This window comes from Lactuca saligna, chromosome 3, assembly GCF_052625555.1.
Source record: "Lactuca saligna cultivar CGN05327 chromosome 3, ASM5262555v1, whole genome shotgun sequence".
NCBI lineage: Eukaryota > Viridiplantae > Streptophyta > Magnoliopsida > Asterales > Asteraceae > Lactuca > Lactuca saligna.
Window position 1 is genome coordinate 49,590,856 of NC_136419.1, and position 21,848 is coordinate 49,612,703.

Sequence of the window (21,848 nt, forward strand, 5' to 3'; positions counted from 1 at the left end):
AAATAATCTAAAGTAATGGTAGCCTTTAGAAGCACGGAAGACAATTAGATAAAATCTGGAAGTTTAAAAAAGCAACATCCTACACCATCATTATGCCTTTTTAAAAAGTAAGATTATTTATTTTTTTATATATTCAAAGTTTATAAAATATAAACTTTGTCTTTAGGTAAAAAACAAAAGAATCCAACCAGTCCAAAATGTTGTGCACAACTTATTAATTCATACCATATGAAATAATAACTAGTAATACTCTCTTATAATTATTATTTTCACAAAACAATAATTATTTCCTAATTAAAATACAAGAATTGATATTATTTATTAATAATCATATTAATAATAAATATACAAAATGTGTCAACTTAATAAAGATGTGACCCTATAGGATCATATATTATTAACAATATCACTTCATAATGATTATTGGGCATATAAATCCAACATTGCATACAATGGATTCAAGCAATTTCAATTTCACCAATGTTTTAAAAACCAGGGTTTTACTTGAACCGGTATGGTTTATGGTTTAACCGGTTTCTAAATTTTTATATTTTTTCTTAGTTTATTACATGCACATACATAATTCAAGACTTTAACGTCTATAAATTTAAACATTAAAAATACACATAAATATAGATTGTAGATTAATTCAAATATATTAAGAAAACACATAACTATAACTTTACATCAATTCACGTACATAAAAAATAAAATAAAATATAATACAGAAACAAAATATAGTTTTAGATTAAAGCAGACACATCAAAAAACTTCATAAAATTTACCATGTGTTTTTATGCAAAGAAATAAAAATAGATGTGAAAAAACTCACCAAAGTTTGTGATGCGAAATGATTAATTTCCGTGTGTTTTATTTAATTTAACCGGTTTAACTAAGTTTTTGTAAAAACTGGTCGATTCATTCCAATTCAGATCAGAAATAGACATAAAATCGATGTTGGTTGAACTACTCCCTACTCCGGTTCTCTACCCAACTGGTTCGACCGACAAGTTCAAACTCGTTTTTAAAACAATGAAATTCACCCCTTTAGAAAGTCATATTTACAAATTAAAATTAAATAATGTTTCGAGCAATTTGCAAAAACATAAAACAATCTAATTTGAACATAAACCAATAGATATTTGGTCTAGCGGTAAAGGATGACCCTCTCAATTGAGAGGTCATAGGTTTAAATATCATTAGAGACATAGATGTTAATCAGAACAGATTAGTTTACTGTTAAAAAAAACTAATTTTAAAATAAAAGAAAATCAAAAGTACTTCAAAACGAGATCATGGAAAAACTCAAAACTTATAAGCCATTTCCTTCACAAATATTTGTCTTAGAAAAAGAAATTAGCCACAAAGATTTGTCCAATGATTAGTAAATTAGAGAAATGATAAACTCAGAAGAAAAAAAATATGACGAGTGAGAAACGCAAAATCAGATACATAGGCGATATCAGTTTCGATTTATATTGGGCAAAACGCTATAAGAGAGACAAGTTACTCTTGCATAGATTGACATTGAGATTCAATTGAAATCTCCGATCGATAAGATAGGCCGATAGGGCATGATCGGGGAAATGGGTGTCACGAGTCATCGTTTTCTGTTGTACGCGCTCGCATCCATTCTACTTTTTTGTTTCCCACCATTACTTCTCTAGTGCTCTTATTAATAATGGTAACTTCACATGTATCACACGTGTTCTCAAACACATTCATAGAATTAGTCTTGGTTTTTTATTGTACCTGGTCTCACGCTTGTAATTAGGAGTTAGTTGTATTTTCCCTATATTTATACTCACTCATGTACACAGTATCACTCACTGAATATACAAGAACCTTCAGTATATTATTTACAAGGTATAAAGAGCTTAGGTTTGTTTCTTTCTCGTACCTTTTCACTCATGTTTAACAATCAAATCATTTTGGGTTTAGCGGCTAATTCCTCATCCCCAATTCCACCAATTACCATCAAATTGGCCACTGAGAACTTTTCCTTATGGCGCACCACCATCGTTTCTGCTCTTCAAACCTTCAATTTGAAATCATTCATCTTTTCCCCCAATAAACCTGCTAAAACTCGTATCGTTGCTCCCCTCACGGATCTCCTACCACTGAACCATACCCCTATTTTCAGTTGTGCAAAACAACGAGATTGATTCGTCCTTCTGTGGCTTAAATCCACCTTATCTGACAGGACCCTTGCTCTAGTTACGCGAGCCATCTCTTCTCACTCTTCTTGGATCGCCATTGAGCGCACGTTTCAGGCCCAGACAAAGGCCATACACATGTCCATGAAACCACGGCTCCAAACTTTATCAAAAGGGCGTTGATCATGCTCGGATACCTTGAACAAAACGAGTTATTGCTGAATCTTTGGCAGAAACTCTTCAACCCATCTATGATGAAGACTTGAATGGGCACATTCTAAGCAGCCTTGTGTAACATCCCAAAAATACGGACCAAAATTTTCATTTTTGATATAGCGATTCATAAAACAATTTATAGACAACATCATTAAGTTAATTCGTTTCATCAAAAGCCATAGATCATAAGTCTCAAAATATGTCATAACATAGTAACAATGTCAGAGTACAATCCCAAGAATCTCATATGTGGAAATCGTGTGTGTGATGCGCTGCTACCATGCTGACTCCTTTCCCTTTGTGGAAGAAGTACCTGAAACAAAAACCGAAAACCGTAAGCATAAAGCTTAGTGAGTTCCCCCATCATACCACATACCATAGATAACAATATTGTCTAACATATTCCGGTACTAGCTACCCTTCGATCTCTTTCAACCGGTAGCTTGCCTAACATATCAGGGTGCTGGTCTACCCCTTCGACCTTTCGACTGGTACCTCACCTAACATATTAGGGTGCTGGCCTACCCCTTTGGTCCTTTTGAGTGGTACTGGAGACTATTTCACCCATTACTTCTACCACATAGCATCCTAGTGCATAAACATATAATTCATATACTGCCTAGCTTATCTGGGTGCTGGCATACCCCTGCAGCCCTATCAACCGGTACTGGGGTCTATCCTACCCCTCCTACCACTATCACATAACATCATAGCATACTAGCACATAAGCATAACAGATCGTGACATACCATATAATTATAAAAAACAATCATCTCTACTATAGCTCTTACTAGTGGGCCGACATTGGTGCCTTCAGCCCACTTCTACTGGAAGGTAACTCACCTCAATGTCATGAAATAACTGAATTGTCCTCGGTGCTGGGATCAACTCCTCTCAAAATCCTACACATAACAATCTCCTTTAATTACCCTTTCATACTTATAACCCATTTAAGGGTCAACTTTGGTCAAAGGTCAACACTCTGGTCAAAGTCAACCTTCTGGTCCAAGTCAACCTTCTGGTCCATCAACTCATCGAGTTCCTAGGTCCATAAAACTCTCGAGTCTTGATCCTACACGTCGAGTTCTTCCACAAACTCGTCGAGTTCCCCTTCATATAAGTCGGGGCATTTCACTCACAACACGCCAAATTCATCCTTGAACTTGTCGAGTTCCTCTTCATATCAGTTGGGACATTTTTCTCTCAACTCGCCGAGTTCATCTTTGAACTCATCGAGTTCCTCTTCATATCAGTCGGGACATTTTGCTCTTAAACACATCCAACTCGTTGATTCATCGTCTAGACTCAACGAGTTTGCTCAGTAACTGCAAAGGTTGGGGGACCACAACCCAACTCACCGAGTCGTATGAACGACTCGTTGAGTCCCCCAAAGTCTAAATATATCCAGTCGGTTCAAGACTTTCAAACCATAGATCTGTCCTCCTAGGGTCGATATAACACGTAAAGTTACAAACTTTACATTCATGCATGAGTTATTTAGCTCAATAAGACTCTAAAAGTGGTTCATATAATGCATGAGACTCCCATGGCCATAAAGTTGGCACATATAGTACAAGACTTTACCGACATGGTGTCACTTATGTTATTTGATCGTGACGCAAAGAAACTTCTGGAAAAAACACACAAGAGTTGCTTCTAAAGTTTAATGAGGTTATTGATATTAACTTCATTTACATAAAACTAATTTTTAACTTTTGTCTGTTTATTTTTATAACCGTTAATTTTTTTTATTTTTAGGAGGGTAATATAAAGATTTATCCGTTTGCTTTGAAATTACTTTTGGATAAAAAGTTGGTGTTCAAAATTCAAATTTCTCATTATAATTTGAAGAACAATGTTGATGGTTATGCAATCTCAAACTTCATTGTAGATTATAAAATCACAGTTGAATTGGAAAAAGAAAATTAACATCGAACAGATAACATTTTTACGAAACATACTACAAACACTACACTTATTATATTTGTTTTTTATATTTTAGTTTATCAACTAATATATTTCTATGTACTACAAATATAGGCGCTGTAATCCGATTTGTTTAACGTTTTATCGGTGAAATTCGGATGTCAAGACACATTAAATTTAAAGGTTTTAAATATAATGTAAGTATGTAACTAAATCTAATATTTTAAATACTTTAATATATTATTAACTTTTAGATTGACATATGAATGTATTGTCTATATTTAGGATGCAGTTTCGTTTACTGGTGATTACGTCATACTCGCTTCGAATCTTGATAAAACTATTGCAACAAGTCCACCAACTAAGTGGACATCCTTTAAAAAAAGTGTTTAGATATGAAGAATTAAAACACAACTTGGAAGATGTTTATGATGTTGATAATTTGGAAACAATGTCCTCAACCAAACGTTCATTAACGTCAATGACAGATCGTACTTCTGGAGAAGGCAAACCAAAACTGTTAATTCCAAAGAAAGAAAAATAATATATGATTTTCATGATTTTATATGAGTAGTTGGGTGATTTGAGTACGATTGATTTCATATTATGTTTACATACTATTTGGTTTTTGGGTTTAGTTTTTGATTACTTTGTTTCATAATATTCGTTTTTTGGGTTAGAATTTTGATCATTTAAATATATTTTGGGTTTTATGAAATGTTAAATTATTTATCTATTTTCCTTTTGGGTTTAAACTCATGAATTTAGAATTTTAATCATTTTTTAATCTATTATTTTGTTTGAATGTGAATTTTTCAGCATTGTTATAATGTTATTCATTACAACTTCAATATAAATATTAACAAACTACAACTTTTTATGAAATTATAAACTTTTATAAATCTTGTAACTATTCTAAAACACTTATTTATAGTTCCTTGTGAATTTATTGATAAAGTTATTAGTAAACATCTACCACTGAAATATTATTATTTTTTAGATATTAATGATATCCACAAGTTTACAGATTTAAACAATAAAACTCATTACAATGATGTTTGAGAGAGGCGAAGACTAAGACGTTTACATTTTTTTTTGGAAAATGGAACTTCCCTAACGAGGGTTTCCGAACCAGCTTTCGCGCACCGACTAATCCCCGCTGCGAACATGAGGCTATGCCTCATGTACTGGAGTCACTGTAGGCGAACCTCCATGGCCACAGAGGCTGAGTAGTGCCATGATATGAACATGGGTCAATAGGTTATCCACCATATCTTCCACATGTCTTACTAAGTCACCACAACCCAAGTGTAAGACATTTACATTTACAAAATAGAAGATTGAATTATATGTCTAAAAGATAAACTTTATTTCATCATCTAAAGCAATAAATATTTTTGATTGTGTTTCACTTATACATTTTCCACCCTTAGATCAAATTGCTTACTTCATCTTGACCAATATTTGGTCAAACACGTTGTCCATTAATGTTTATGCTAAAACCTTCACCAATTTCTATTATCCCTAAAATACAATTCAAATCCTCCCAAATTTAAAGCCATAACTTATGCACCGACTATCCTATATGTTTGCAAATCAACATGATATATATTCTTAATTATTCTGTTTCTTTCTCAGTATACATCGATGGTACCAAAATTCATCAAGGGCAAAACAGTAACCTTGTATTTAGTTCTTATTAAAATAGTAAATACTTCCAATTTTGAAGATAATAATTGGCCTTATACATGTTAAATTACAATTACTCTATTTCCAACTATCTAACTCAATAACCTTTTGTAATTATTCTTAACCTTACCTTTTTCTATAACGTTATTGATTAGATTTACTATAATTAAGTTTAAATTGCAGAGATTTTTACTTGAAAGTGATGATCATTAGTTGATGTTTTTATTGAAGCTTGAGGATGATGTAAAACTCAAAATCGGTTAGTGGTAATATCCTACATACTTAATAATTGATTATTTCGACAAAAGTATTTTCCATTAACTTTGATAACAAATTTTTAGAATTAAACATATTTTTATGATTATAAATTTGTTTTCTCTACTCACATATACTTATCATCCTAAAGATGAGAAAACATTAACCATGTCTATATTGAAAAGAGCCAAAAATATCTTATTGATCATACCTTTCTGATGTGATCTTCAAATGTTCTTTGTTTTTTATTTGTTTTTTTGTATTTGATTTGTTTCTTCAAGAAACTTAGTTTTCTATTAGTTTTGATAACAAATTTATTGAATTAAGCATACATTTTATGACTATAAATTTGTCCATTTTCTATTATTAAATCAAGTGTAAATGAATTTGAACAATCGTTAAATTTCATATTCTATAATGTAATTTATGCACTAATTAACCAAATAATACTACATATCCAAGTGGTTGGGTACCTCCAAGACAATAAGGAAACATATAAATTATATGCAATTTCACAACATTGTAATTTTTTTTATTGGATTTAAATGAACAATTACTTCTTTAACTTGATTTAGATCCTTGATTACTCATATAAGGTTGTAATAAAATAAAATTCTGATAAATTGAAAAAATTGTTCAGCAAAACCTTAAAATTTTGAAATTTGTTGGAAATTTGGTTATATGTCAAGTTAGGCTTCTTTTTGTGTTGTCAAGTTTGTTGATTTGACTATCTAGGGTTCATTTGAAGTTTCATTTCTCTATAAGAATGTTAATTTTCATATCCAAGTGGAAACACTCACAACTGGTAAACATTCAAAAAGATTTTTTTTCACTTACATTAATCAAAACTATTATTTTAAGTGGTTCGTTCTCATGGAGTATGCGACACCGGTTGTCACTATATAGACCTTCTAGCAGTCTAAAGGAGAATCCTAATGACTTTGTGAAGAATTTTGTTGCGTTTTCAACGAGGTATCACTCTGTCAACATTCTTCTCTATAGTTCTTTCTCTTATTTTCGATATAGATGAGTGTCACAACAATAAGGCAAAAATAGGTGTTAGTGCCCATTAAACATGAAAAGGTAATATATAATTTAAGAATAATATATAAAGTGTAAATTGTAGATTTATGATATTTATTTCAATGAAAAATATGTCGTTTGATTGTTAGGTTACATATATGATTTTTTTTATTATTATTTTTTAATATATATATATATATATATATATATATATATATATATATATATATATATTGATTTTGACAAGTTGATCTAAATTTTATAATTGAAGCAGGTAGGAAAGATATGTGCTAACGATTTTGAATATGTATTGCCCTATAAAAACCAACCGTGGCCTCACAGACCATTCTATCATATCTCAGTAGGTCTTAACATTTCAAAAAATTCAGTTACAAGAAGTCATAGATGCACTTCTTGAATCAATCATCTAAACCGAATTTCATTTGTTAGTTGGATGTAGTGATCAAAATGCAAGATTTATGAAAGTTCATTATTATTCTTTAGTGTTAACCTTTAGCAAATTATGAAACTAATATTATATTTTTGTTCATAACATGTTATTATTATTATTATTATTATTATTATTATTATTATTATTATTATTATTTGTAATAAATTATTTAATCAGAAGATATGTATATGTGATTGGGTGTAGCATGAAAAATCATATGTTAATTTTTATAGGGAAAAAATACTTTGAAATCGACCAAATTACAATGTCTGAATTTGATGTTTATTGTTATGACAATTCACTTTATTTGTAATGTTTATCGAATTTATTTGCATAATTTAATGTTGTCGGTACATGTAACAACTTATTATTGTTTTTGGTTTAGATGACCAATATGAAAAGAGCCATATGAACCTCCATGAGGGTTGATACACCGAACAAAGTCAATTCACAAAGCTAATACACAATATGTTTTAATCAAGAAGTCAATTTATGTTGTGATAAAACAAAGATCATATAAATCATTTATGTTAAAAATTACTATATTAAAAAACTAAATTACTTTAATATCAATATTAAATATTTTTATCTAATAAGTTTGACTCAAAAACTCTAAAAATAAATCTAACTAACAATTTTTTTTTATTAAAATTCAACCTAAGACAAACCATCTATTAATGTGATATGTATTTAATTTATTAAAACATGGGTTATAATCTATTTTTTTTTTATCTAAATTTAAACAAATAATTTAGATAAATAAATAAAAAAAATTAATGAACCTTTAGTTTAGTAATTTTAAAATTATAAGAAAATTTCATTAAAGAAATTAATATGTATTTATTATTGTATTTAAATATTATAAAATTTAATAAAATAGAAAAACATAAAATATGAAATAAAAACTAATTTAAAATAAGATTTAACAAATTGAAAGAGAATTTGATAAATTATAAAAAAAAGTTCTAATAAGTTAGATAAACTCAAATGTTTTTAAGCCGTTATTTTCGTTTTTGGAGAGACTTTGCTCGAAGTCAAGCACATGACTATCCTCTGTTTTGCAGTCGACGAACCCCTCAACATGGAAGACCCTCAGTGGAAGACTCTACTCTACCTTCTGACCTCCGCCAGCCAAAATGGAAAAAGTCCAGTGAAGATCGACGCTAATCTATAGTAATAATTGGAGAATTTCAGTTGACTTCATTGTATGCGTATTTCACAAAATTCCATTTGACCTTGTGATGTGTTCTCATTTGCACTCTACAGGTTAGGCCTCTTTCTCCATATGTATGTGTAACATTCCATTTATTCACTTCACTCTGATTAATGACGATCAGAACCTGTACACCTTTGATTCTCAGTTTGGTAATTTGGTTAATAATCTAGGGTTTACAATGTCAATTTTCATCTCATCTGTTGGTATATATAACAAACCTAATTTCGCCATTTCCTTTTTTGTTGGCATCAGGTAAATGTAGGCGCATTCACATTGCTACTAACCTTATGTGGTTTCTCAAGTCTCCAAGGCGTCTGCTCACATGGAGTTCATCCTTTAGCCAGAATTGCTATAGAGAAGACTGTGTTGGACCTCAATGATTCTGCTTCCAGTGTTAAAGTCTCTCCTTCAGTTCTTGGACCAGGGGTATGATTTGATCTCATAAACCTTAACCTTTTTATTGCAAATATGAAATCTGTAAATGATGTGTTACAGGGGCAAAGTTTTGATTGGGTGGATGTTAACATAAGCAATTCAAATCCATCAGATAATGATTGGATTGGAGTATTCTCTCCTTCTAATTTCAGGTACATTGGTTGCATTTCATTATTATGGTCAAATTTCAGATGTATATGTGATAAACCCATTTCCCTAAACTATTTTCAGTTCTTCCACATGTGCCCCTGAAAATCCTAAAGTTCTTGCACCATTGTTATGCACTGCACCAATTAAGGTTTGCCCTCACTATTCAAAATCCTTCTTGCTGAATTTCTATCTCTTTTATCTTTTTCTTATTACTTTGAAACTTATTGTATCATTTCTTGGCAGTATAAGTATGTAAAAGATGGAAATCCAAACTATAAAAACACAGGAAAAGCATCATTAAAGTTTCAATTGATCAACCAAAGATCAGACTTCTCTTTAGCCCTATTTTCTGGTGGATTATCACAGGTGTTAACTCATATCAATTATTATCCAAATGTAATGTGAAAATGACATTTACTCTAGAATCTCATATACTTTATTAACAGCCAAAGCTCGTGACCGTTTCAAATACAATTGCTTTTGCAAACCCAAATTTACCAAATTACCCTCGCCTGGCTCAAGGAAAGCTATGGAACCAAGTAAATACTCTCTCTTGTTGCTAATCTGAATACATATACACCAATTCCAAAAGGTTTTTCTTTTCACCAATATAACCTATTTTCTTGAAAAAAAAATTACAATTCTCAGATGAGTGTAACATGGACTAGTGGATATGGAGTAAAAGAAGCCAGACCATTTGTTGAATGGGGTAAAAAAGGTGGAAAGCAGAGCCTTTCTCCTGCTAGTACTATGACATTTACTCGTAACAACATGTGTGGTATGTGATCACTTATTTCTTTCTTTTTTAATTTTTTTTAATAATCATGTATTATGTTATTTGTAGAAAATAATGCTTAAAAATAAACCAAGAGTCACAATCTTTTTGCAGGAGCTCCAGCAAAAACAGTTGGTTGGCGTGATCCTGGATACTTCCATACAAGCTTCCTATCAGGACTTTCATCCAACTCATTGTATGGTACACGTTTTTATAGCATGTGATTTTATAAAAAAAAAAATTCTAAATTTAACAAATCTTTAATCATTACAGTTACACCTACAAGTTAGGTCATAAATTATCTAATGGAACAATCATTTGGAGCAAGGTGTACACGTTTAAATCCTCTCCTTACATTGGTCAAAACTCTCTACAACGTGTCATTATTTTTGGTGACATGGGAAAGGTTTGTAGTTTTCTAATGACTTAATGGATTAAGCTAAAAAAACCTGGCTTAATGTATTAAGACACCAACCCTTTACCTAACTTGTCATGTTTTTATTCATATGATGCAGGATCAGGTTGATGGCTCAAATGAATACAATCAATATCAACATGGCTCTCTTAACACTACCACACAACTTATTAAAGATTTAAACAACATTGACATAGTTTTTCATATTGGAGATATTTCTTATGCAAATGGATACCTTTCTCAATGGGATCAATTCACTTCCCAAGTTGAGCCAATTGCTTCATCTGTACCTTATATGATAGCAAGGTATCTCTTACTATATAATCAATACTAAACTCTCACACCACAAGGGCAAAATCGTCACATTTGTAAATATCGCAGTGGTAATCATGAACGTGATTGGCCCGACTCAGGATCTTTTTATGAAACCGAAGATTCAGGAGGCGAGTGTGGTGTTGTGGCTCAAACTATGTTTTATGTCCCTTCACCAAAGAGAACCAAGTTATGGTAAGTAAGTCTATGGTTTGAAGGGTATTTTGGTCATTTTTTTTTCTTCAAATAATTTCTTGGCTTCAGGTATTTGTCAGATTACGGGATGTTCAGATTCTGTGTTGCTGACTCGGAAAGTGATTGGACAGAGGGAAGTGAGCAGTACAAGTTCATCAAACAATGTTTGGCATCTGTAAACAGGAAAAAACAACCATGGTTGATCTTTATAGCTCATCGTGTATTGGGTTACTCTACTTCATGGTTTTATGATATTTTAGGATTATATGGTGAACCTGATGGAAGAGAGAGTCTTGAGAATTTATGGAAAAAGTATAATGTTGATATAGCCATTTTTGGGCATGCGCATAATTATGAAAGAACATGTCCTATGTACCAGGTATATGATATATAATATATCTTGTGTTAGTTTATAGGTGTTATGGATCTTGTTTCTTAATGATTTATTTATTTATTTATTTTTTGATTCAGAGTAATTGCACAAACAATGGAAACCCAAATTACAAGGGGAGGTTGAATGGGACAATTCATGTGGTGGCTGGGGGTGGAGGTGCGAGTCTTACACAGTTTGCTCCGGTTAGCCAGAAATGGAGTTTGTTTAGAGATTATGATTATGGATTTCTGAAACTTACATCATCTGATCCTTCTAAGCTTTTGTTTGAATACAAAAAGAGTAGAGATGGGAAAGTCTATGATTCCTTTACAATTTCTAGGGAGTAGGGGGTCATAAAAACATTTTATTTTGCATAGTGTGTTATGTGTTAATGTATTTTTGTTTTGTTTTTGAGTCTTAAGAGACTCATAAATGTTGTGTACTAACTGTTGAAAATAAATGAATCATGTGAATTGTGAAGGAGAACATGCTTATTATAAACGCATAGCTTTCGTTACAAACATAAGGCGTGTTTGATAAAATAACTGTTAGCTGTTAGTCGGAAGATATAGATTTTATTTGTGCAGAAGTGTTCGGCTTAAGTAGCTTTTAGCTTTTAAAGATGTAAAATTATATCAAAACCAAAAGTTAAAAACTTGAGGTAGTTTTTTTTTTTTTTTTTTAAATAGAAGCTAAAAGTTGCTACGTTTGAGGGATATTTGACACTTTTACGATATGAACCTTAACCAACACAAATGAATCTTAACAAACATAAATGATTTATTAATAAAAACTTTTATAAATATACCATCCAAATGATCTAAAAATAAAGTCTAAAGTTATCCTGTTTTCTGTTGATCATTTGCTTAAAGGAACATGGTGTCCAACAGAAATGATTAATCTTCGCGATCTATAGATATGCTTTCTTTGAATTTCCCTTTACTCCATTTATGGTCGCTTATTATACTATATATCTTCTGCAACTTGACCTTCTAAACTTTATCTTGTGTTTACACTTTTTCTCTCTATCTCCCACCCCTTCTGTATATAAAGCTGCGCATTTATAGCCTACATGCGCAAATTAAGATTGAACACAATGGTAATCAGTTGACTTGTTGGTGTTTTTCTTAAGATTCTATTCATTCCATTTGGATCAATTTTGCTCGCTTTTGTAGTTATGATTCTAACTACACGGATATATGCAGGCACTGGGGTTGAAGTTGCTAGCAATTATATGGGTTTTATGTAGGATTGGAGGCGTAGCATCACATGGAGATCAACCTTTTTCAAAAATTTCAGTACATGAAACTGTGTATGCTCTTAACGATGCTGCTTATGTTAAAGCATCTCCTCTGGTTCTCGGATTAAAGGTAACTTCAAAATTAACGTCTTCGATTACCATTGCATATAAGGCTTATTATTCGATTCACAATCGAGATTTTGGATTAAATTCTGATGACTAAATGACTATATCCAGGGGCAAACCTCCGAATGGTTGACTGTAACGTTGCACAATCCAATCCCATCTGTTGATGATTGGATTGGAGTATTCTCGCCTGCAAATTTCAGGTATTTCTGATTCAATCGAAATTAATCATATCAAGCGTTTAAAATCCTCCATTTTCGTTGTTTTCAGTGCTTCGACATGCCTCCCCGACAGCTCAATGGTCGCTCCTCCATTATTGTGCACTGCGCCTATCAAGGTTTCTTCAGTTTCATCGGTACCTTGATTTATTTCATATCTGATAAGCTACAAATAAACAGAATCGTGTTTCCTTTTTTAGTTCCAATTTGCAAATTACAGCAATCCTAACTACAAAGATACAGGAAAAGCATCGTTGAAGTTTAGATTGATCAACCAAAGATCTGATTTCTCTTTTGCATTGTTCAGTGGTGGATTATCCAAGGTTTTTGCTCATGGCTTTCTGTCATTTTCATCTTCACCCTTTTTGTTCTATCTTTCAGTTCCAAATCTCTAACATGAAATTAAAACTTCATTATGAAATAGCCAAAACTTGTTGCAGTGTCGAATTCAGTTGTTTTTGCATATCCAGATTCCCCAAATTACCCTCGATTAGCTCAAGGAAAGATGTGGAATGAAGTAAGTTTATTTCTACTTCAGTCTCATATGCTGTTTTTACTTCTTTTACTCATTTACATAATTATACATTAAAAAAAAAAGGCTAATGAGTAGTCATTTCACAAGATCTGTGTCACTTACCCCATTTAGTCAATCTTTTTGTATCAAGTCAAAAGGATACATTTATATATACCCCATTTAGTCTGTTTCTTTTTTTGAACTGGATAAACTGTCTGAATCAGATGACTGTAACATGGACAAGCGGATACGGAATCAACGAAGCGGAACCTTTTGTGGAATGGGGCCGGATAGGTGAGGTGGCACGGCGTTCTCCTGCTGGGACACTGACAATTGACCGAAATAGCCTTTGTGGTATGCAAATAATATTTAAATATCAAAATTCATGTTAAGTTTGACTCTCAAAAGTCAAATATCAACACTAGTTGGACAAATGAACAATTTTTTCTTTTTTTAAAATTTTAAGGAGCACCAGCAAGAACAGTTGGTTGGCGTGATCCTGGATTCATTCATACCGGATTCTTACATGAATTATGGCCCAACTCAGTGTATGTTGACCTTTTTTTTTAAAAAAAATAATTAATTTGATTTTATATATTTTCATAAAACATATCAATGTTCTTTATGCAGGTACACGTATAAATTAGGACATAAACTTTTAAATGGTAGTTTTATTTGGAGTCAAGTTCACCAGTTCAAATCATCTCCTTACCCGGGTCAAGATTCTCTACAACGTGTGATCATTTTCGGAGATATGGGAAAGGTGAGGGACCGTTTGTGAAAATTTAATCCATATAACTAAATGCTTAATTAACATTTGTTTAAATGTTGTAGGATGAAGCCGATGGGTCGAATGATTATAACAATTATCAGCATGGATCCCTTAACACAACCAAACAACTTATTAAAGACTTAAAAAATTATGATATAGTTTTCCATATCGGAGATCTTTGTTATGCCAATGGGTACCTCTCACAATGGGATCAATTCACTGCTCAAGTCGAACCAATTTCCTCTACAGTACCTTATATGGTAGCTAGGTATATATTTCTTCTCAAAAAAAAAAAAGTATAATGTTTTACTAAGAAAATATAAAAACTAAAATGTTTTAATATCATACTTTTCAGTGGTAATCATGAGCGTGATTGGCCGAATTCAGGATCTTTCTATGAAAACAACGATTCAGGAGGCGAATGTGGGGTTTTGGCAGAAACTATGTTTTATGTTCCTGCTGAAAACCGAGCAAAGTTTTGGTTAGTTTTTTTATTTAATCTTTATACGATAAAAACGCGTATTTTTCATTTTTTTTTTTTTAAATGTTTGATTGATTGTTGAAGGTACTCTACGGATTATGGGATGTTTAGATTTTGTATTGCTGACACTGAACATGATTGGAGAGAGGGAAGCGAACAGTATAAATTCATTGAGAATTGTTTGGCGTCTGTTGATAGACAAAAGCAACCATGGCTTATTTTTCTTGCACATCGTGTATTGGGGTATTCATCCACTTCATTTTATGCTGTTGATGGAGCATTTGGTGAACCAATGGGAAGAGAAAGCCTTCAGAAGCTTTGGCAAAAGTATAAAGTTGATATTGCCATTTATGGTCATGCACACAATTATGAAAGAACATGTCCCATTTATGAGGTATCCTCATCCTCACAACTTATAATCTATATATGTACTTTTGTGGTTTGGATAAGGGGCAAAATAGTCATTTTTATATGAATTTGTGAATTTTAGAATATTTGCACGAGCAATGAGAAGCACGATTACAAGGGAAGCTTAAATGGGACAATTCATGTGGTGGCGGGAGGTGGAGGGGCGAGTCTTACTGATTTTGGAAACGTTAATACTACTTGGAGTTTAGTCAAAGATGTTGACTATGGGTTCTTAAAACTCACGGCATTTGACCATTCTAACCTTCTGTTTGAGTACAAGAAGAGTAGTAATGGGAAAGTTTATGACTCGTTTTCGATTTCTAGAGGTTATAAAGATATATTGGCTTGTGCTGTTGATAGTTGCCCACCCACAATCCTAGCTTCTTAGGTTTAAATTTGTATATTCATCAATGTTTGAATTCAAATTAGTTTTGAGTTCTATTTTGTTGAATATTAACTTTTATAAACAATGGGAATTCAAAATACTATATTTGTTTGTTTGTGTGGATGAAGTGTAAAGAAGATGAAGAGGTAGAAAGATGCAAAATGTTGAATATTTTGAATTGTTAGGTTAATGAAGAGTTTTTGTATGAGCAAATAGCATGCCAAAAGGAACGTATTTAAGCCAATTTTTAATTTAGGGGATGGATGTTTACATTCATGTTATGTGGTTATAGCTTTATTTTATAGTCTTTGAAACATGATGTATGTTTCTTATAACACCGGCTTACCATTGAAAAAGATAAAATAAAAATAAGAATAATGAGTGGTTAGATGAGTAATGTAAATTATGTTTTTATGTGTTAGATGACTTATTGTATGTTTTCTAAAGGCAACATCAAAAGGTAGTCGACCAAGTCTAATGATCAAGAACCCAAGCTCATCATTGTTGACTAATGTGTTTCTATGAACCGACTTCATGTGTACTTAAATATTGTATCTTTTATCTTTATTAGAAGTATTTCAATGACTAGACAATTATATACACATCAAATTACAATAAAATAAATATTCTACAAAATAGAACTAATTAACTAAATAAATTAGTGAACAAAATAATCAAATGACTTGTTGTATTATCATATTTGGTTGGTAGACCGAGATTGAAAGAGCCATCCAAATATTTCAAATGAGTGAACAAAATATCCATATGAGTTGTTAACTAGACACCAAAATGATATCAACTTAATAAATAAAAACAATAAAACTATTTTTTTTAAAAATTAAAATTTAATCTCTGGGAAATTAAGTAATCTAACCATTTTTTAATGTGTTTTTGAAAAAATAACAATTTTCTAAACAAAAATAACCACTTAGTCTGTAATGGACATTTTGGAACAATTTTTTTTTGTTGATTCCGGAACGGCATTTCGGACCAACATTCTGAATTATGGACTAAAGTTTCGGATTTCGGAAATTTTTTTTGAAATCTGAAGAACAATTCCGAAATTTCGAGAAAAAAATTCAACCAAAAGTTGAACAAACATAATAATGTGAACTATATACTGCATAACTACATTTTATTGAAAAACGATGATATTAAACATTTTGTGATTTAACATGCAGAATCCAAATGAAAAAAAGATTTCTTCGGAAATTAAAAAAAAAAAGAATCCAAAATATGAATACTACTCCAGAATGACGGCAATTCGGAAAAAATGATTATTTTTCAAAAACTAATAAAAAAATATATTTTTCTTTTCTGAAAACCTCATGGTTAAATTACGTAATTTCCCTTAGCACTAAATAACTTACTAATGCTGATAATCCCAATTTAAAAAAAAACTATCTTAGGAAGCTTGTGGTCTTTTGGAAGAGGATATTGGAATGGATGAAATACAAACTACGATTTGTTCTTGTGGAAGTGAAAAGGCACCTGGGCCAGACGAGTACTCGTTCAAGTTCTTTACGAACTATTGGGATCTGCTTAAAGATGACATTATGTTGTTTGTAAAGTACTTTGAAAGGTGGGGTAAATTCTCAAACGGATGTAACTCATCATTTATAACTTTGGTGACAAAGGTGAAGGATCCAATATTACTCAAGGATTATCGTCCCATCAACCTTATTGGGGCTCTTTACAAGATCATAGCGAAGATCCTTGCTAATCGTATGAAGAAACACATTGGGGATTGTATTAATGAAGTTCAATCAGCCTTTTTGGAGGGACGTAACATACTGGAGGGACTGCTCATGGTCGATGAACTAGTTTCGTGGATCCAAAAAAGTGGTAAAAAGATGTTATTATTTAAAGCGAACTTTAATAAAGCTTTTGACTCTGTCAATTGGGAGTACTTAGACTCGATTATGACACAAATGAATTTCGGTGAAAAATGGAGGAGATGGATAAAGGGATGTCTAGAATCATCGAAAGCCTATGCATTAGTTAATGGCCCCAAACAAAGGAGTTTGTGATGTCAAAAGGAGTAAGGCAAGGCGATCCAATGGCCCCGTTCCTTTTCATACTAGCTATGGAAGGACTACATGTTATGATGAGTTCAACAGTGGAACGGGGATTATTTGACAGGGTAAGAATTCCAAACTCCAATATTAATATCTCTCATCTGTTCTATGTAGATGACGTGTTGTTTTTAGGAGAATTGTCACAAAGGAATATTGCAAATTTGGCAAGAATTCTAAGGTGTTTCCATGTAGTTTCGGTACTAAAAGTAAACTTTAACAAATCACGAGTGTATGGTATCGAATGTGATTTCAGTGAGGTGAGTGAGTGGTCCGTCCCGCTTGGATGTGAACCATCAACACTACCTTTTACTTATTTAGGTGTACCTGTGGGAGACAATATGAATCGAAAAGGCACATGGAAGCCTATAATAGATAAATTTATGTCTAAATTGTCGTTATGGAAGTAAAAAACATTAAGCTTTGGAGGTCGGCCAACACTAGCAAAAGTAGTCCCGGGGAACCTACCCACATATTATTTATCTTTGTTTGCTGCACCAGTCGGGGTAATCCAAGAATTGAGAAAATTCAAAGGCATTTTATTTGGGGAGGGACTGAGGAAAAATCGAGTATACACTGGGTCTCTTGGGAAAAAAATCACAACTCCAAAACAGGTGGGAGGTATGGGCTTGGGCTCTCTAAGATCTTTTAATTTGTACCTGTTGGCGAAATGGTTATGGAAACTCAAAAGTGACCCGTCACAATTCTGAGCTCGCCTAGTTAGTGCATTACATAAGCTGGGGAATAATTATACTCATCGCTTTGCAAAGAAATCGTTAAAGGGTGTATGGTCGAACATTGTCAAGTCCCTAGGTGCAATATAGAATATGGGTCTGGCAGCAACAGATGTTATACAGTTCGCAACCGACAGATGGAGATCAAATTTTGTTGAGAGTGATGATCTTTCGGTAGCTTTATTGCGGACTAGACTTGACAGGGCATCCCATCAGGTCTCTGATGGGGAATTCTCATGGTCGAACGCTGTTCCAACAAAGGTCTCGTGTTTTGTATGGCGAGCAAAAGAAAACAGAATTCCATCAATGTTTGCTCTAAACAAAAGAGGTGTCACAGTTAACTCAATTACATGTGGTGAGTGCTAAAGTAACGACGAGACTGCAGATCATTTACTTATCTCATGCCTATTGGCGAAAGAAGTGTGGATGGCGATTACACAATGGTGTGGGGTCTCTAACTCAATCAGTGATTGTACTACAATCCGTGAGGTTCTTGTGGGGGACAACAGATGGGGACACGATCCAAAAGAAAAGAAAGTAGCTGATGCCGTAAAATATGGGCCACTTTGGTGCCTATAGAAAGCAAAAACGAAAGAGTATTCAAGAATCATAGAAGTCAACCGGCGAAGATAATAGATAATATTAAATCGGTATTATTCACTTGGATAATATATAGAACAAAGAAAGGAGTCTTAGATTGGAATTTATGGTGTAACTATCCGCTAAAATGCAGATAAGGATATATTTGGCGATACATTGTTAAGTTATTTTATTTCATTGTTTTGTACTCTTTTGCTTCACTAGTATCTTGCTAGTGAAGAGTTTATAAATATATTTGCCGGTTCAAAAAAAATAAATAAATAACTTACTGATACACATATTTGATTTTCGTTTGAAATATATTTATGCATTTATTGGTTTAAAAGCTAGTCAAGCAAGCTTTTATTTATTATTAACAAAAAATGATTATTAAAATAAGGTTTCATCTACTTTACAATACACTAAACTATATTTCTATCCTTTTATTTTAATTATGAAAAAAATAAGAATTCTACAAACAAAAATAAGTTTATAATTGTATGATATCATTTTATGCATGAAAAAATACCTCTGTTATGTGAATTGATAGTAAGGATGAGCTTAGTATTGAAACTAATATTAAACATGAAAGTACCAAAACTGATTTCGACAATTTGTAGGAACCGAGTGTTATACGGTACCGGTCATATCTGTGTAACACCTCATTTCCGCATTCCAATTAATTTCAAAATAAATCACCGTTTATAAAATTCGAAGTAGAAATATATTACTTTTTTGCCAAAGTAATCATTATAAACATGTAGGAAATGCCAATACAATTTCCATAGATATATAGAACGCCCAAATCCGACTTTGTATGAAAAAGTCATGCTTGTTCGAAGTTTCACGATTAAACCGACACAACTTAACGTATCGTAAAAAGTGAATTATAGGTTTCTTATTAGCATAATCAATCTAAACAAAAGTTGTAGTAGTCGTAAAACCAAGTGTGTGCATATAAAGAACGTTCGAATCTAACTTGTGAGAGGAAATTATGATTTTTTGAAATTTTAGCATAGCAATGCAAACACAGAAATCAAAACTCAAATAAAATGATTGTTAGCCGAAACAGTCTAAACGAGAGTTGAAGATCTCGCGAATATGAACCTGTTGATATAAAGACAGTCGATAACGGAGTTCGTATGAATGAGTTATGAATTTCGCATAGACTTTAACAGTCTAAATTGGTCTAAATATAAATTTTAGTTAAAGTGAGAGTTAGTTGTACCTAAAGGAAAATTGTATAACTCGTCAAGAGGATTCCGATGATATAAAGAATGTGGAACCATGAGTTTGCAACACATGTCACCATAAAATCTTGACATGTGGCAGGCTTCTAGAAGAGGTGATGTGGACGAACCCGGGCGAGACATGTGGCAAGCGAAGGGTAGAGCCGGCAACATACATGGGTGTGGGGCGCACCCCTTTTTCCCCTATAAAATTTTCCAATTTTCACTTCATTTCCACTCCAAATCATTCTAAAACTCTCTCAAACCTCCCAAATTCTTTAGGCCTAATTTTAGGGATTTTCATTGGTCAGTAACGAGGTTCTAGTGTGTTAGAGGGTCCGACAAATAGGAGCTTTCGGGTCGGGATTCTGTCCTAGCAATTTCCTGGCTTTTCACTAAAATCCCTATAAGTTAATCTACACTTATTTTATTTCAAGTGTAACTTATGTTTATGTTCATAGTTGTCATTATGAACCTATAAATAAGATTGATTACTAATACCAATTATAAGACTGATTGATTTACTTATAGGAGAAGTTCTTAGAATGGTCACATTGGCTTGGTTGTTGGATTTCATAAAAACTATATGTTGAAATGATCTTGCCTCCCAACTATCCTTCCTGTCCAATCCTTATTTTATAGAACTCTTGGTATTCATTGGAATTAATGAAAATCTAGTTTCCATTACCAGAATCCCATAGGAACTAATAAGTAATAATATTATAGGTTAATACTTATTAGGCGTGTTGACCACCAGTGGGATCGCCCAGAAAGCTGTTAATCTTCTAAGAAACTGTCAAGGTGAATTACATGTATGTTAGGATAGAGAGCTAGTAGAGTATAAAGTATAAATGTGTCTATATTAGTAGAATCTAAAGTGCAGTCTCTATGCGTAATTGTTGTAACATTTGACTTAGATAGAGGGTGAGGGTGGAATTGTTAATGAGGCCGGTAGCCTATAGCTCCACGTAAATGTAGTTAGGGTATGATGGTGGAGCGGTTAAGGAGGCTGGGAGCCTATTCTAAAATAAACATCTTATTGGCAGATCGTGAGTTATTGTTTGTATGCATGTATATGTATTGTGGTATATGGTAATCTTGGGAACTCACTAAGCCTAGCGCTTACTAAGTTATTATAAATATTTTTCAGGTACTCATGAGAAGAGAAATGTTTGACTATAGACATGCACATTCACAACATGTTTTCGCATAATGTAAATTACACTCTGTAATATTTTAATAAATAAAAATGAAAAATTTGGGTTGAAAATCGGGACGTAACAAGTTGGAATTAGAGCCATGGTTTGAGTGAAATGGATGAAAACTCGTGTGATTCCAGGCTCAAACTACAGATTTGAGTAATTAAAAAATATTTTCATAAAAAGAATAATATAAAAAGGAAAGAATGTGATGCATGCAGTCAGCCAAAGCTTAGAAAGAAAAGTGATTCCCAAAATATCCATATTTGTTATGTTTGCTGATATATGGGATGTTAGAAAT

General features: G+C 32.5%; 2 protein-coding genes across 4 annotated transcripts; both read left to right on the forward strand.

The window, feature by feature from the left end:
* Positions 1-8,730: 8,730 nt before the first annotated feature.
* Positions 8,731-12,088, forward strand: LOC145036485 (putative inactive purple acid phosphatase 1). Its single transcript, XM_078984942.1, has 14 exons — positions 8,731-8,889; positions 8,983-9,081; positions 9,185-9,358; positions 9,428-9,519; positions 9,599-9,665; positions 9,761-9,883; positions 9,964-10,056; positions 10,166-10,295; positions 10,407-10,488; positions 10,566-10,698; positions 10,808-11,013; positions 11,089-11,214; positions 11,284-11,593; positions 11,686-12,088. Exons 2-14 carry the CDS (start codon positions 9,043-9,045, stop codon positions 11,932-11,934), a joined length of 1,824 nt encoding a protein of 607 aa, XP_078841068.1. The 5' UTR covers positions 8,731-8,889; positions 8,983-9,042; the 3' UTR covers positions 11,935-12,088.
* Positions 12,089-12,490: 402 nt separating this feature from the next.
* On the forward strand, positions 12,491-15,831 carry LOC145036486 (putative inactive purple acid phosphatase 1). Of its 3 annotated transcripts, XM_078984943.1 has the most exons (13): positions 12,491-12,686; positions 12,793-12,957; positions 13,065-13,156; positions 13,224-13,290; positions 13,372-13,494; positions 13,596-13,688; positions 13,910-14,039; positions 14,152-14,233; positions 14,316-14,448; positions 14,520-14,725; positions 14,813-14,938; positions 15,023-15,332; positions 15,429-15,831. In XM_078984943.1, exons 1-13 carry the CDS (start codon positions 12,660-12,662, stop codon positions 15,732-15,734), a joined length of 1,860 nt encoding a protein of 619 aa, XP_078841069.1. In that variant the 5' UTR covers positions 12,491-12,659; the 3' UTR covers positions 15,735-15,831. The 3 variants fall into 3 exon arrangements, with proteins under 3 accessions (XP_078841069.1, XP_078841070.1, XP_078841071.1); XM_078984944.1 differs by lacking the exon at positions 12,491-12,686 and having other exon boundaries at positions 12,929-12,957; positions 13,224-13,308; positions 13,415-13,494; XM_078984945.1 differs by lacking the exon at positions 12,491-12,686 and having other exon boundaries at positions 12,929-12,957; positions 13,415-13,494.
* The last annotated feature ends 6,017 nt before the right edge of the window (positions 15,832-21,848 follow it).

What these genes read in the sequence shown, in the direction of transcription:
- LOC145036486 (XM_078984943.1), top strand. Translation starts at nt 12,660, where the DNA reads ATGCGCAAATTAAGATTGAACACAATG. An exon ending in GTACCTTATATGGTAGCTAG is followed by an intron (nt 14,726 to 14,812) that starts GTATATATTTCT and finishes CATACTTTTCAG; the next exon opens with TGGTAATCATGAGCGTGATT. An exon ending in GAACATGTCCCATTTATGAG is followed by an intron (nt 15,333 to 15,428) that starts GTATCCTCATCC and finishes TGTGAATTTTAG; the next exon opens with AATATTTGCACGAGCAATGA.
- LOC145036485 (XM_078984942.1), top strand. Translation starts at nt 9,043, where the DNA reads ATGACGATCAGAACCTGTACACCTTTGATTCTCAGTTTG. An exon ending in TTTCTGGTGGATTATCACAG is followed by an intron (nt 9,884 to 9,963) that starts GTGTTAACTCAT and finishes CTTTATTAACAG; the next exon opens with CCAAAGCTCGTGACCGTTTC. An exon ending in GTACCTTATATGATAGCAAG is followed by an intron (nt 11,014 to 11,088) that starts GTATCTCTTACT and finishes TAAATATCGCAG; the next exon opens with TGGTAATCATGAACGTGATT.